Source organism: Ovis canadensis, chromosome 25, assembly GCF_042477335.2.
Source record: "Ovis canadensis isolate MfBH-ARS-UI-01 breed Bighorn chromosome 25, ARS-UI_OviCan_v2, whole genome shotgun sequence".
Classification (NCBI taxonomy): domain Eukaryota; kingdom Metazoa; phylum Chordata; class Mammalia; order Artiodactyla; family Bovidae; genus Ovis; species Ovis canadensis.
Window position 1 is genome coordinate 21,374,981 of NC_091269.1, and position 16,404 is coordinate 21,391,384.

Sequence of the window (16,404 nt, forward strand, 5' to 3'; positions counted from 1 at the left end):
CTTTACATATGGTGATGTATATGTTTCAGTGCTACTCAATCAATTCGTCCCACCCTCTCCTTAGCCTGCAGTGCCCACAAATCTGTTCCCTATGTCTGCTTCTCTGCTCCTGCCCTGCAAGTAGGAGGTGGATGAACCCAGAGCCTGTTATACAGAGTTAGTCAAGAGAAAACAAATATCATAGATTAACACATATATATGGTATCTAGAAAAATGGTACTAAGAGGGTATTTGTTTTTAAAACTGACATCTAAACATTCTGTCAGTCTACAACTGGTAACCTACCATCTGCACCTTAATGAACAAAATAGAATTCACGAGCCACGTTTTTATTTCTTTCAAGAAAAATCAGGTTCGATCACATTCGAGGCAAAAGCTTTTGGGGAGATGGTATCTGCCCTTCTGAGTCACTCACTCGATGCCATCAGCTTGTCTTGGAAAGACATGCCCTGGGTTGGCACAGGAGGGCCGTATGAGAGCTCTCTGGGGTACAGCCCACCTCTTCTGCTGGAGGCTGTGCACCTTGGCTACTGCTTCCCACTAACCTGCAGGGCCCAGGCAGGACTGTGCAAAGCGGGCCTGCTGAAGCAAAGTTTCAAGCTGGTTTTAACAAGTATGAATCCTTTTATTCCCCTCTGGGTTCAACAGCAATCATCCTAGCAGGCTTTCTAACTCCAGCAGAGGTCCCAAAGAGACACACTGAACAAATTTTAAATGGCTTTATTAAAGGCTGTTAATACAAAATACAACCGAGTTACAAGTAGTCAGTAAGAATTCTTCATTTTTGAAAATGTATCAAAGAAGAGGCTGTTCTGACACCCACGGGGGTGCAATGGGGCTGGGTGCCATGCCCCACTGTTCCCACAGCAGGTGGAACCCCTAAACCTAGAGGGCAGAAGTGGGAAAGGATCCCAAGTGAAAGAACTGAGACTGGTTTCTAACTTCCTGGTGGAGATTTTGCAGTTACAGTCACCCAAAGCAAGACACTTGGATCCTTGAGCTCAAACTCAGGAGCAGACAATGGAGTGGCCAGGATGAAGGAGAAAGGATGCAAAACCACACTAGGCTTCAACTGAAAAGTGTGAGTTTTTACAATAATACAAATGTCTGGTTTTAGAAATGCCATCTTGATATGGGGCAAAAAAAAAAAAAAAAAAAGGTGGCAAACGTGAGTTTAATTTTCCCTTACTTGGACATACCAAACATAGACTTCCCAGGAGGAAGGTGAAAGGCATCATCTTAACATGGATTGCCCAGGGTTAAGGGGAGAATCGTAGTTCAGGCAGGATGGTGACCCATGAGCATGCATCCTCCAGGCCATCACTGCTCCCTCTCAAGTTTTATTACTTGGCAAAGCAAAGCAATACAATTGCAGAACTCCTGCTATGATTTCCCAAACTGTGACTTTACATTTAATTTCAGGAGGCTGTACCTTTATGAAACTTTAGACATTGTTACAGAGACCTGAATACCACCGGGCACTGGACCCCAGATGATGATAAAAGAGGCGGAACCTTTCAATAATCCCCAAATCCCCTCAGCTACCAGGAGAACTGGATAGGAATATTGGGTTTTATGAGAAAGAGGAAAAGAAATTAAGAGTTCTCTCTCGAACAGATTGATCACCTTGGCTGACTGTGCCAGGACACAGATCCTTCTTTCTTGATATGCCAACACTAAGGAATGCAACTTCTGGACATCTTTTTTTCTTAAGCAGACCCTGCTTTCAAGCATGGTTTCTAAGACAGTCCACTGCGCTCAAAGCTGGAAGTGGAGACAGGCGGCAAGCCCAGCTCTGAAGCTCAGTGGCTGACCTGCAGGGCTGGTACCCAGCTGTGCAATTCCAGCTAGGATTTCTAGGATTCTTTCCCCCTCATCACCATGCTAGGAATCTTTTTCCCTTCAGTGTTTCAACTCTACTTAAACAGGGCAGAAAGAACTTGTGTTCACCACAGTACAGTCAGTCACCAGAGGAGGAAGGTCAAACTCGAGACCCCAAGGAGCCAAATGAAGTTTAGGGACATAATGCAATTGGCAGAAACCAAACCAAAAGCTGGCCAGGCCACAGTTTTGGCAGAAACTTTCTGGGAAAAAAGTTGCCATGTGCTTTACCTTAGAGCAAGGTAAAATATTCTAAAAATCATTTCAGAATGTCATATGAAACAGAAAGGCATTTTAAAAAGACACACTTTGATACTGAAACCAGGTGCTCACTGGCAGGATTTGCAGGGATTAAGGCGTCAGGTGAGAACACAGTGAGAGGCAACGTGGAGATCACACCAGGGCATGGATCACAGGCGCACACCACTTGGGAGTCACTGAGCAGGGGCTCTCCTCTGACCTTACGCCATCCCATCTTGGGTGGAGGACACCTCGTCCTTCTGCGTAGGCTCAGAGCTGTCCTAACCTGCCCCGCTCCCTACCTCCCCAGCAGCAGAGACCACAGCAGTCAGCCGAGTCCACCTTCAGGAGATGCTGTTGCCCTGACCACGAAGGTCTCCAGGGGGCGCCGCTGGGGCCATGCAGAAACGACTCCACTTCCGTCGGTGGTCAGGATTGAGGGAGGGTCCATCGTGACACAGCTTGACCAGTCCTTGGGATGAAAGACATACGCTGCCCCTGCCAGCTTCACACCAGAAGGTTCCAAAGCAACTAATCAGAAAAGCCTGGTCTTCCAGCAATGCCTGTCATCTGCCCTGACTGCTGCAGATGCCCAGGACAGAAAATACCTAAAAGGTCAGGAAAGTAGCAAAGAACTTCCAAGGGGACACTGGTACAAACCCAAGAAAAGCGGTAGCCCTATAACTGCTAAATCTAGATACAAAATCATGTAAAGTTAATACAAAACTTTAAAACATGCAACTTGTTAAACAAAGATGAAGAGTCTGAGTAAGTAGCATGGCAGGCAGTTTAAAGATGACCCTGCCACGTGCCCATGATCCGTTTCCTGGAAGTGAAGTGAGTGAAGGGTGGCACATGATACAGAGGCGTGGCTTCCGCAGAGGAAGAGGCGTGGCTTCCGCAGAGGAAGAGGCGTGGCTTCCGCGCGGGAAGCCGGACAGCTGGGGCTGTGGGTATGGACTTCAGGGGCAGGCAGGTCTCCCTGTGGTCACAGCGGGCGCCCAGTGCCATGACTACTGAGAACATCCTCAACAGCCACCCGTCAAAGGAGCCCCATGCATTTTTAAAAGGGTGGGGACAGAGAGGAGGTGGGAATCACTCTATGAATTTTGTGACATGGTTGAGGAAACTCTTTCTCGAAGGAGGGGGAAAATTGGGTGGAGCTAGAGCACTGAATTCCTAAGAGTTTTTAAAAATTCCAGATGTAAAATTTGTTATCAAATTGTTGAAAATAGCACAGATATCTGGTCTTACCAAAAAGGGAAAAATCTGGAGAGCTGGCCAAGGCAACATTTACCAGCATCCAAATGATTCTGGAAAGAGTGGGAATCCTGCCCTTATGTTTAATCTCCCCCTTCACCACACCACTTTGGAAAATACTTGGGGATTCTTGGTTTGTTTGTTCTGTCTAATCCACTTTACCAGTTGTCCAGAAAATCAAATCCTGTCTTCAAGATGACATTACTTGAGCTGACCTGTAGAAGGGACAAAAACACCAAAGTAAGGCATGAGGCCTTTTTCAAGTCAGCACAATCTAAAAACAGCATCTCATTTAAAATGACCCAAATGAAAGAGAGTACTTCGTCTCAGAGGCTCCCTGACCTCAATTTGCCTCACTGCTGGGAACCAGAAAATTAAATAAAGCTCAGTGCAAGCCAAACTCTGCCAGGATCCAACACGTATCCCTTTCTGTCCCCAGGCATGTCTGAGGGCAGCCTGTAGACCCCACCTGGAGAGAAAAGGAGAAAAATGTATCTTTTCTATTTCTGAATGAGGGGCATGTTTAAATTTAGTCACCCATGCAGTAAGAGAACAAGTTAGGAAGGTAGTCTTTCGGATACGAAACACACATACACAGTGACAGACAAAACAAGTCACCAAGTTGAGGGAGTGAAAAACACAGAGAAAGATGTAAAACTTCTTTCTTTCAGATTATGCGGCAGCTTCTGGAGTGATTTTCCCTGACCCAGGACCATTCTTCAGGTCACAGACTGCCCACTTACAGGACATGGGGTTGGTTTAAAGGGCCATCTGTGAGCTGACTCAGACACACTTCCACAGGCTTCCGCCAGCCACCTGAGAGACCCTTCTGCTAGGTCTAACACAAGTTCATGTTTACCTGGTGGCTGCAGCCTTCCTGGGCAAGGGAGCCTTGCGTCTGCGCCCTCCACATGCTGCCGATGGAAGGCACCGCCACAGAGGCAACAGAGGCAATGGGCTAAGCAGCTCCCCTGAGGCAGGTCTCAGGCCTTCACTGCCCCTAGGTTGAGCCAGAGCTTGAAACGCCAAAGGGGTGCAGGCATACATTCCTCTTTCTGGTTTCCTACCAGTGTTCTCAGCGCAGCAGCATTTCACTGTGCTCTGCAGTCAGAAATCAGCTCTTTCCGAGGATTTCATGGGCTCTGTCCCACATTCCACCCCACCCCACACACACTTTCCTGTATCTCTTTACAATTAAGATTCTCACATAACTTACATAAATGCTTCCCTCAGAGGAAGACCCCACTGCAGACTCAAGAGAGCAGTGGGCTGCCTGAGTCTGTGAGAGGGAGCCACTGGGCAGGAAGCCAGCCTCAGGGCCAGCATCACAAGGCGGTGCTCCTGGGGGACCTGGGGGCCTCCATCACCCCATGGCCGTCCTCCCTGTGCCTCCCTAGAGCTAAGCAAGCACTGCAGCCCATCCAGAAAAGCTCTGAAGGTCAGGAAGCAGTAAAGCTCTGGGAAGCGCCGTCCATCTCCATGAACAATGCCTTGCTCATCGCCTCACCCAGGTCCACAAGTAGGCCACCATCTTCCCCCAGAAATTGTTCTCAGATATGCCTTGTCCAAGTATCTCTTTGTTCATTATAAAACAATGTCTCAAAACCACAGCCTCCCTCTGAAATACCACTATCTGTTTATTTGGGCTTCCCTGGTGCCTCATGAAATTAAAAGACGCTTACTCCTTGGAAGGAAAGTTATGACCAACCTAGATAGCATATTCAAAAGCAGAGACATTACTTTGCCAACAAAGGTCCGTCTAGTCAAGGCTATGGTTTTTCCAGTGGTCATGTATGGATGTGAGAGTTGGACTGTGAAGAAAGCTGAGTGCTGAAAAATTGATGCTTTTGAACTGTGGTGTGGAGAAGACTCTTGAGAGTCCCTTGGACTGCAAGGAGATCCAACCAGTCCATTCTAAAGGAGATCAGTCCTGGGTGTTCTTTGGAAGGAATGATGCTAAAGCTGAAACTCCAGTACTTTGGCCACCTCATGCGAAGAGTTGACTCACTGGAAAAGACTCTGATGCTGGGAGGGATTGGGGGCAGGAGAAGGGGACGACAGAGGATGAGATGGCTGGATGGCATCACCGACTCGATGGACGTGAGTTTGAGTGAACTCCGGGAGTTAGTGATGGACAGGGAGGCCTGGCATGCTGCAATTCATGGGATCACAAAGAGTCGGACATGACTGACCGACTGAACTGAACTGGTGGCTCAACAGTGAAGAATCCGCCTGCAATGCAGGAGCCACAGGAGATGTGGGTTCAATCCTTGGGTCGGGAAGATCCCCTGGGTGGGGAAGATCCCCTGGAGGAGGGCATGGCAACCCACTCCAGTATTCTTGCCTGGAGAATCCCATGGACAGAGGAGCCTGGCGGGTTACAGTCCATGGGGTTGCAGAGAGTCAGACACGACTGAAACGACTTTCCGTGCACACACAGACACTTACTTATTTTGGATTTGGGTGATCCTTCAACACTAGCTCTGTTTAAAGTCCTAAGCAAACACTTCCTCTTGGCTGCATTTTCTCCAGTAGTGCAGGGCAGCTCACACTCAGGGCTCCACACACAGGGAGACGTGGAGAAGACAGTCGCGCCGCCTGTTCTCTTACAGGGCCCTTTCTTCACGACTCACTGCACCTCGGCAGTGGGACTCTCAGATCTTTCTTTTCCTTCTCCTGCATCCCCGGAAAGAAGTCCTTTCCTTAGGACTCCACTTGGGACACCTAACTCTGTTTTGCTTGGAAACGAGAAGCTGCCCATCACTACGGAAGCGAGTCTCCTGTGATCTGCAAAAAGGCACAGCTGCTCCTGGTGGAGGTTTGGGGGTCCTGCCTGCTTCCCACTGTGTCCCCAGGACACCTGCAGCTCCCTTCCTCACCCACAGAGCAGCCCAGCCTTGCAGGCCCATGCATAGAGCTGGCAGTCAAACCCCACCCACACTGCCAGCTTCCCCCTTGAGTCCTCTGCTCATTGGCCCCATGATCCTCCATTACCTGCCCTCACACAAGCAGGGAAGGGCAGGGGGCATCTGAGACACAACCACATAGCAGGCAGACGAGTCATGGCACCCAGACAGGCGCACTGAACACGTTTCCTGCATGTCTGTTGGTTGCCGAGCTGAGTGACAACCCAGCAGGCTGCCGAGGGATGGCAGAGGAAGAAGGCATGGACATCTGTGGCCCACCCGCCCGCCCCTGTGAGGCAGCCCTCATCCCTTCAGCAGTGAGACCCTGGCTGAAGCCAGACACCCACCTGTACAGGCACGGGTTCCAGGAACAGAGCATCCTCCATGTCCTCCGCAGCCTCCATGGCCTCGGGAGAGACGGGCTTTCCCACGGGCCCGGAGGGGCCGGCTTCGCCTGGGGGGCTGGCGCAGGCCTGGGCGGGCTGGGGCCTCTCGCACTCCGCGCTGACGCCGGGAGCGGCCCGCTGCTCCTGGCGGAGGGGGCTGGGCTTCTCCGCCTTTGCCTCCCTGGCCTTTGGTGCGGGCTCCTGCCGGTAACAGGCCGGCAGGACCTTCTCCCCTTTCTCCATAGACTTGATCTGGCTGGGGGTCAGCGACTGGAACTCGGCCTCGGGGCCCTCCCCACGGGACCGCTCTGCGTTGATCTTCCAGAAGGATGCCTCCTCTTCCTTCCAGGCAGGACCCAGGGCATCCAGGCTGGAGGACTTGCTGCCCTGCGGGGGCCGGAGGACCTGCAAACCCTGAGGAGCTTTGGATGGTGGCCTGGGCTCGCCGGCGGTGCTGCAGCTTGGCTCTTGGATGGATAAGGAGGAGATGCTGAACTCCATCTGACTCTAGCGGGGTGGGGGGAGGGGAGGAGAAGTACAGCAACACCTTCAGTCAACAGAACGGGTATGCCGGCCCAAACATCTCTGCAGGAGCAGCCGCCCGCCTGCTGTCCCTCTGCTGGGACCGTCTGTCTGTCCTCAGCAGTGATCTGCAGGGCTGCCATCACATCTCTGACACGGAGGAAGCTTTGAGAGCAGGGCCCTTCACTCTGGATGCTACAAACATCTGAGACTCCTGCCTCTGACTGACGACTAAGGCCTCTGCTTGGTGAGTGGATCACCCACCTGGCTCGTCAAGAGAGATTCCCACACCTTCCTGAGGAGGGTGACTCTCCCCTTGGCAACAACAAGGAAGGGCACACGGTTAGCATATAGACCACTGCAGTGAGGATCCAAACCCAAAACCAAGTCCCCACCTCCCAGGCCTCTTCCTTCCTGATCAATGACAGCTGGCAAGGATGAAAAAAAATCCAGCAGTCAGACCCTGCTTTCCTGGACTAAACCAAGAAAGTCAAAGGCAGGCCTCAGTGCAGCTACAAAGATTTCACCTCCCCTCTCCACGCCCCTCCGTCCCATGCTCTGCCTTCATGCCTGCTAAGGACCGCATGTTTGTGTGCCTCAAATTCCTAAGTCGAAGGGCTACCTTCCAAAGTTAGTATTTGGAGACAAAGCCTTTAAGAGGTTTAGGTGAGGTCATGAGGGTAGAGCCCTCATGACAGGATTAGTGCCCTTGTAAGAAAAGACAGAGAGATGCTCACTTTCTAACGCCTAAGGACACAGTGAGAAGACAGCCGTCTGCAAATCAGGAAGAGGAGTCTCTCCAGGACCAACCTGCTGGCACTGTGACCTTGGACCTCTAGCCCCAGAACTGTGGGGAGTGAACGTCTGTTACTGGAGGTCCCCAGCCTGTGGCATCTGCTGACAAGACAGGCTGCCTCTCCTGCGCCTTCCTCAGCATTGCCCTGCTGCCCTCAGCCGATCCTGGTCCTGTTAGGTGGGGAACCCCCGAGGACAGGGCCATACCCCACATCCAAGTGCCCCCCAGACACTGCCTTATTCTGACACTGCTAACCACTAAAAGCCGTAGGACTGAGCTGGGCGTACTCAGTCGCGTCCAACTCCTTGCAACCCCATGGACTCTAGCCCACCAGGCTCCTCTCTCCGTGGGATTTCCCAGGCAAGAATACTCGAGTGGGTTGCCATTTCCTCCTCCAGGGGATCTTCCCACCCCAGGGACAGAACCCACATCTCTTGAGTTTCCTGCATTGGCAGGCGGATTCTTTACCACCACACCACCTGGGAAGGCCAAGGGTGAGCTGTATGACCAACAAATCACTGGGTGGAAACCTAAGCCCTCTGACAGTAGTGCACCCTGGAGGCTGTTCCCAAGTCCTACAGAGCAAGCAATCTGCTACCTTGATGACTCGTAAAAAAAATAAATAAATAAAATCAATCTGGGACATTCCTCTCTTCCTCTCTACTTCTACTCTCGCATACATTCCCTTCTTCTTCTTCTTCTTAAAATAAAGGTATCAGGACTTCTCTGACAGTCTAGTGGCTAGGACCCCAAGATCCCAGCGCAGGGGGTCTGGATTCAATCCCTGGTCAGGAAACTAGATCCCACAGGCTACAACTAAAAAGATTCCACATGCCACAACTAAGACCTGTCTCAGCCAAATAAATAAATATTAAAAGAAAAATAATAAAAGTAGTAAAACTATATGCTAAAATTTGGGGAGTTAGAAAAAAACATTCATAAACTTTCCCTCTTCCCACAATCTCTATTTCTTTTTGTATTTTCATGTAATCTTTTTCAGATATGTGTTTTATGACATTGCAGTTCTGCTATGCATATAATTTCGGTATTGTTTTTCACTTAGCACCATCATCAATGGTGGGGTGTGGTCTTTGTAACTATTCATTTTAAAGGGCATAAGATATTTCATTCAGCGGCTGTCCCACCATCTACTTTCCCACTTTCTTCTTATCAGACAATTGGCTACTTCTAATTTTTGCTGTTATAATTAAGGCTGCCACGAACATCTTCTTATATATAGCTCTCCCCATTTGGAGTTCGTTTAGTCAGATAGATTTCCAGAAGTGAAATACCAGACTACAGCAGGTTTAACCCTTTCTTCTATCATGATTTTGGGTGCATACCAAATTTGTTTGCCAGGGGCTGCCCCAATTTTTAATGCTGCTCACTGTGCATCAGGGTAGCAACTGTAGCCACTAGTTCCCTATTAAAACATGGCTCTCTGTCACTTTAATGCGCACACCTTCACCTGACAAATGGCGATTCCAAACTGGCTTTTATAGACAGCACTCTCCCAGGAGTCTCACCATTGCAATAAGTTTGTCAGGACAAGGACGGAAATACTGCTTTTCCCACAGAAGCTGGAGACCGGAACCCAGGGAGCTGCATATGTTCTTTCTGGCTGAGACTTTTCCTCAAACCCCAGATTCTGATAGCCGGAGGCCACCCTTCGAGATGATGCCACGAGGAGCTCTAGCTACAAGCGCAGGCTGCGCGGAAGCTCAGGGTTGTAAGATATAAAACCCGAGAAATGACATCAAAGCTCAGGTACCGGGGCTCACCAGACACAGTTTCCTTTCTTGATGGGTCTTTCATCTAAAAAGTTTTTATTCTACAAAGGACAAAGACGGAGGTTTGGAGCAAAGGAATAAATTGTCCTAGGTCACATAAGAGACCAAGAGATAGTCCATTAAGAGATTATGTGGCTGGGTTTCCAACCTGGAGCAAGTGATTCTAGGCTTGCAGCTATGTTGGGCATCACATCACATATAAAAAGCCAGTGGCTGCCATGGACAATGTCTTTAGAGACACCAGAGATCCTCGTATACAGCAGGATTTCTGTATGTCAGCAACCTAATCTGATTTATAGGTTTCTGAGGGAATCATTCTCAGATACTCCATATTTCCACGCGTGCATGTGTGTGTGCTCAGTCGCTCAGTCGTGTCCAACTCTTTGAGACCCCATGGACTGTAGCCCCCCAGGCTCCTCTGTCCATGGGATTTTCCAGGCAAGAATACTGGAGCGTGTTGTCACTTCCTTCTCCAGGGAATCTTCTCAACCCAGGGAGTGAACGTGTGTCTCCTACATTGCAGGCGGATTCTTTACCGCTGAGCCACTTGGGAAGCCCACATATTTCCAAATTCCACAATAAAATCTTGGGAGAATGTGGACATAGAGATGATGAGTTCTTTAAATATGCAAAGTGCTAAAAAAAATAAACGGCTTGGAATTGAGACTGAGAGAACTGAGTTGAGATTGATCTGGAAATTGTTGGGTAAGAAAAGTACTTATACTGAGCAGTTCATCAAACTTTAGGCTTTTTTAGGATCAACATTTCTCCAGTGGGGAGAAGTGCCTGGAAGCCTGGGCTGAACACAAGTCTACTCAGAGGGCAGCAGTGGGCCAAGGCAAGGACCCTGGGGAGGGAAGCCAGGGACCCTGGGGAGGGAAGCCAATGACCCTGGGGAGGGTCGCAGTGGCTCCGGGGCTGCTTCAGGCCCTCCATCGGGACGCCCAAGCAGCACTGAGCTGGACGTGACAAACTGCAACACAACCACGGAGGCTTCCGTGGCTCTTTGGGCCACCAGAGCCCTCGTGACAGCTCCTCGGGGGAGGGTGACATCTGGGTAGAAGAGGGGGCCATGCTGAACTGGGGTGGCTACCTGGTTTGGGGCGCTCTAAGGTGAAAATGGGAAAAATAAGAACTTACAGAAGAAATAAAGTTCTAATATAATTCAGCTTCGAAGTCTTTTCTTTTTTAACCAGGCATTTGTTGTTTTCCATTCTGCAAATAGAATTATGATTACATAGCCCCCCTTTTAAGAAACAGTCTTCCTTGATCAGCTACACTGGTGAGGGTCTCTTTTTTTCCTACTTCTCGCCCCAGAAGGCAAAGGTTTGTGGTTTGTGTTGAAAACACACGCCTGGGGGCTTCCCAGGTGGTGCAGTAGATAAGAATCCACCTGCCAATGCAGGGGACATGGGTTCAATGCCTGGTCCAGGACGATTCCACATGCCGCAGGGCAACTAAGCCTGTGCAGCTACTCAAGTCCATGTGCCTAGAGCGTGTGCTCCACAAGAGAAGCCTCTGCAATGACAAGCTGGCACTCCTCAACAAAGGGGAGCCCACCACTCGCCACATCTAGAGAAAGCGGGTGCAAAAAGGAGCACTCAGCACAGACAAAAATAACAGTAAGATAAAAAACAAAGTAACGTGCCTGTTGGGAAGCGGCCTGGGCAGAGGGGCGGGGAGCGGGCAGGAAAAAGAAGAGGGACAGAGGGCCTTTTTTTCCTAACTACAGTTCATCTTCCTTGGCTCCAAGACCCCAGCAAAACTGGACCAGGACACAGTAAAAAAACAGCTCCTGGTCATTTTCAAAGACACAGTTGTCTGGGTCACACAGAAGCAGCGTCTGCACTGCAGCCCCCTCTGTGCTTTAGAGGAGGCACCCTTGCTTTTGCTCCATGACTCCAGCGCCCTTGGGCAGTCCTTCCCTCCCAGACCAGGACTCAGCCTGCCCTGTCTCCTGCGCTTTCTCCTGGGATGTCCTCCCAGCCCCGGGTCCACTTTAGGAGAGCCTTCTGCTCACTGGCTCAAAACCAGAGCCACAACCACCTTCTTCCTGGAACCTGCTCCTCTCAGTAAAGGGCAAACACACCAATGACCCAACCCAAAACTGGGCTCTTTTCTTCTCCAGTAAAAATGGAGTAATGATTATCCTTACCTCCCTGGACCAGACTTGGCACATAGTAAGTGCTCAATAAATGCAGGCTACTGGGCTCTGCTCTTCTGCTTGGTCAGAGGAGCCCCATCCTGGCCCACTATCAGGAGCAGAATGAGTAAGACACTCCCTACAGGGACCTGGTGTAGCCACTGTGCTGTCCCGTAGGCTCCCTGCGAGATCTCTGACCTCACCTTTCCCCACACCCCGAGGCTAGGAAAGGGGGTCTTCTGACACTGGAGCTGATCAGTGAGAAGAGAGGACAGCCCAGCCTTGGAACCTGGCAGGCCAGCAGAGGGACCACCTCCAGAGCCTGGGATGAATGCTAGAAAGTCAGGGAGCTTTCGTGCAATGTTCTCCGTCCTGGAAAAAAGTTTCTCCAGGTGCAGAGAAAGAGCTCTCAGGAACCTGGTAGCCACATTGAACTGGGTCCAGCAATGGGGTGCCTCATGTAAAAAACAGCCCAAGGTCAACAGCTCCCAACTCAGACAGCAAGCCCATGGGGGACTCAAGCCCACAGTCTCACACAAGAGGGCTGAGACGGGAGAGGTAGGAGTACTCAGGAAGCCCTCTCCCCTCACCCTGATGCTGAGGACCCCACCTGCAACCTGCCAGGTGATGGCGAGAGCCGAGGGCTGTGCACCTGGGGGGCTCAGGCCAGCTGGGCCAAGCCTGGGTGTCAGCTGCCCATGAGGGGACCTGGGTCTCAGCTGGCCACGTCTGTTCTAAAAGCAGAAAGACCACAACTGAGCCCAGGCTCTATTTTTACGTCCCACTCACTGGAGAGGAATGTGTAATATTTCAGGAAAGGAGCGTGCAGGCAGCCAAAACTGACTGTTTGGCTTGGCAGCCCGCGGCAGATCTAAACTGCTGAGACAAAGGCTATAGAAACATTGTTAGAAAATACAATAGTTTACTAGAGCAAATCCCCATAAACTCACAAACCATTTCAAATTTATCCTCCCCACCTCCCCCTCCAAAGAAGGAAGAGGAAGAGGGGAAGATACTAAAAACTCAGAATCTCAAAATTAGCAGAATGACAACCTGGAGAAGAGACAGCAAGGACTAGCCACTGAGACTGGGGGTGTCTCAGGCAAGTGGGGCCTGGTGGATAGAGCCTGGGACCACCCACCCCTGATCCCCAGACCCCGGGTGTTTTCCCCAGGGAACTGGGCAGACAATGGGGGGTCCAGCTCCATTCCACCCAGCTGTTGGGCTCCATGGCAACGAGAGCTTGGAGAATACCCCACAGACGCCCAAGAGGAGGTGGGTGTGAGGAGCTGTAGTCATCAGGTCATGGGAAGAGCAGCCTCTGCCCTCCAGGCGCTTGTCGCCTCACAGGGATAAGATGCCCCAGCAAAGACCAGTACCAGCTGCACGAATGAGTGCCCGTCCAGTGCGGTGCTCCTTAGAGGGGACACGGGAGGGGGACGGCCGCAGCTCAGGGTGAAGGGTACGGTCTGGGCTCGGACGTCCAGCCCACACACCTCACTCAGCCTTCAGTTTCCTCATGGGTAAAAGGGCGCATTGTCGGGATTTGTCAAGGAAAGGCCCCCAAGGTGCTCACCACAGATCAGGGGCCTGTGGGAGCCGCCAGGCTGCTGAGATGACTGGGCGAACCATAAGGAACAGGATCTGCTCTGGGCCTGCGGGCGGGTTGGATCTGCATGGGGAAGGCCGGGGGCTGGGCGGGCTGAGGGCAGGGGCGGGGTGGGCCAGGCAAGGAGGCAGGAGACATCGGCTCCGTGGGGCGGGGCTCAGGGCTGCAGGAGAGACCAGCAGGAACGACCCTTGGGGTCAAAGAAGCAGGCCAGGCCCTTGGCTGAAGGGGCTCACAGGTTACTACACCCATGAGAGTCTGGAAAGGTCAAGAGCAGGGGACCACAGGTCCCCTCTGGATCTCAGGAAGGTGAGAGACAGCACAGGGGCATCAGGGAAGGAGACTTCACTGCCGGGGTCTCAGGGGCTGCAAGCAGGAGTGTTGCTGTGCTGAGGGGATGGTACAGCTCCATGGCCCCCTGCTTCTCAGAAACTTTGGGCTGGCAGTGAAGAGGGAGAGTCAGGCAGAGCCATAACTGGGAATCCAGGGAACCCTCCATGTACGGATAACCTGATGGAACACCTTTCTGTCCCCCATGGGCAGGAGATGCCTGCAAGCCACGGGCAGATCCAAGCTCCAGTCTCTCTTCACTGATTCCCCCTGCCTGCCAGTTACAGCCTTCTCTGAGCCCCGCTGTCCTGGCCCACGCCAGGAGTGACACTGACCTCCCGGGATGGAAGACTTGGACGTGCCTGCAATTCCCTAGTGTGAACCTCAGTGTATGGAGATGCTTTTGTGCCCAGGCATTTACTGCTCCTGAAGAGGGGCCAGGAGGCCTCCCTACTGCGGGCACGGTCTGCACTGACCATCAGAGATCAAGGAGCTGATTCCCACCCAGCTTACTTACTATCCCCAGTGAGGCAGCTGAACCTCAGGGGAAGAACTGGGGCAGACAGAGAGGAAAATTCCAGACAGCCTGGGGGAGGAAAGCACAGTGGGGGTGGGGTCCCCAGAGTCCAGCTCCCCAGCGCCAGGGCCTGACCTGCCTCTGTAGGAGTCTCCTCTAAACTCCCCAGCCCAGAGGGACTAGGAATGCCAAGAATCCTCTCCCCTCTGTGGGACATTCCAAGGCTGAGTGTTTTCCTCTTGAAACCTCAGGAGCATGAGACAGGAATCCACCGTGAGGCCCTCCAGGCCCCCTCTGCGCCAGCACACCTGCAAGGCTGACGGATGAGGGGAAAGATGACGACCAAGAGCGCCTCACCGGCTGCGACGGGCACTTCTGCCTCTGAGCCTCCTTTCATGGGGAAGATGTCAGAGCAACAGGGGCCCCAGGCCTGGCAGTCTCTGAAGGAAGCGACCCAGGAGGGGAGGGCAGGCTAGAAGGCAGAGCAGGAGCCAAGGAAGTGAGAGAGTCATCTCCTAGGCAGGTTGATAAGAAGTCTAGGGGCCCCCAAGGAGACAGGGGTCTGGAATTCTCAATGAGAAAGAAAAGACAAACTTTTTCGTCCCTCTATATTCCTTAGGATTATATAACAATAATGTATCCTGTTTGAGGACAGTCTCTGGAAAAAACCTTCTGGCTAATTCTGTCATCTTAAGGTGTAAATTGTGGGAGTAGGTCTAGTGAGGTCTTTACAACCTCCAGACATTCTTTTGATTTACTGTAATAACTAATTAGTATATAACTCCACTGCTAACACTAGCAGGGGGCACTCTTTCTGCCCCCTTCTGATGCCCATGTCAGAAGCTTTCTCTATCTCCTGTATACCTTAATAAAACTTCATTACACAAAAGCTGTGAGTGATCAAGCCTCGTCTCTGGCCCTGGATTGAATTCTTCTCCTCCAGAGGCCAAGAATCCCAGCATCTTTTCTGTGGTTCAGCAACAACCTTTCAGAAGATCGACCGTGCTTGCCCAGCATTAAGGCGTCTCCTGATCAGAGCTGCCTTTCAGGACAGACGACACTAGCTTGTCCATCCTCGGCAGGTCTCTGAGAGGTCCTCTGCCACAAGCCAGCCTCAAGGAAGGAGCCTTAGGCAGAGGTGCAAAAATTGGGACGAAATCCCAAATCCCTGAGATTAACTCTGTGCCGGACAGTCGTGACCTCGGCTCAGGCTGACCCCAGCCTCAGCTAACCTCTCAGTGGCTGCTAACCAAGGATCCAACCTGTGCCCCCTGAATTGAAAGTAGAGTCTTAGACACTGGACCACCAGGGAAGTCCCCCTTTCTGCAGTCAGAGCCGAGAAAGAGCTAGGCCCTGAGTGGCCGTCACTAAATGTCTGCAGAAGTGGTGGTCTAATGGTTAAGACTTTGTGCTTCCAAGGCAGGGGGCATGGGTTGGATCCCTGGTCAGGGAATTAAGATCCCATATGCCGTGTGGCACGGCCAAAAAAAGAAAACAGGGAAAAACGTCGCAGAAGGGAACAGCTGCAGAAGGCATGAGATCGTATCTACCAACGTGCATGTAGATATGTGTTAACTGCATGAGGGAAAATAACTGGAGTGACTGTGTGCCTAAAGCTGTCCTCCTGTCCCCAAATGCACTCATCCCCACACGGGGCTGTTTTCTGAGAGCAAGTGATTACTCATCTCTGAGTTTAAGCATAATGCCTGACCCAGAATAGATGTATAATCAATGTCTACTGAATTTCTGAAAAATCAATGAATGGTATCATAGAGAAAGGAAGTAGAAGGATGGTTACCAGGGGCTGGAGGAGGGGGAAGACGGGTTTCTGTTTATAGGGAATAGAGTTTCAGTTTAAGGAGATGACAGACTTCTGGAGACGGACTGTGGCGATGGCTGCACGCCAGTGCGCACTCACGAATGGTTGAGATGGTACGTTTCATGTTAGGTATATTTTATAACAAAATTTAAAAATAAAAACTTTTTAAGTCAGTGGACAATAGATAATCAAATGAAACGACCTG

At 51.2% G+C, this 16,404-nt stretch overlaps 1 protein-coding gene across 1 annotated transcript in view; it reads right to left on the bottom strand.

Moving 5' to 3' along the window:
• Positions 1-704: 704 nt before the first annotated feature.
• The window catches only part of C25H1orf198 (chromosome 25 C1orf198 homolog), a 34,996-nt gene continuing 19,296 nt past the window's right edge, over positions 705-16,404 (bottom strand). Inside the window, exons 3-4 of the mRNA XM_069572605.1 lie at positions 6,635-7,180; positions 705-3,596 (exon numbers count right to left, since the gene is read on the bottom strand). Of these exons, the coding sequence (XP_069428706.1) occupies positions 3,540-3,596; positions 6,635-7,180 (603 nt within the window). The 3' untranslated portion in view covers positions 705-3,539. The remainder of the gene's footprint in view (positions 3,597-6,634; positions 7,181-16,404) is intronic.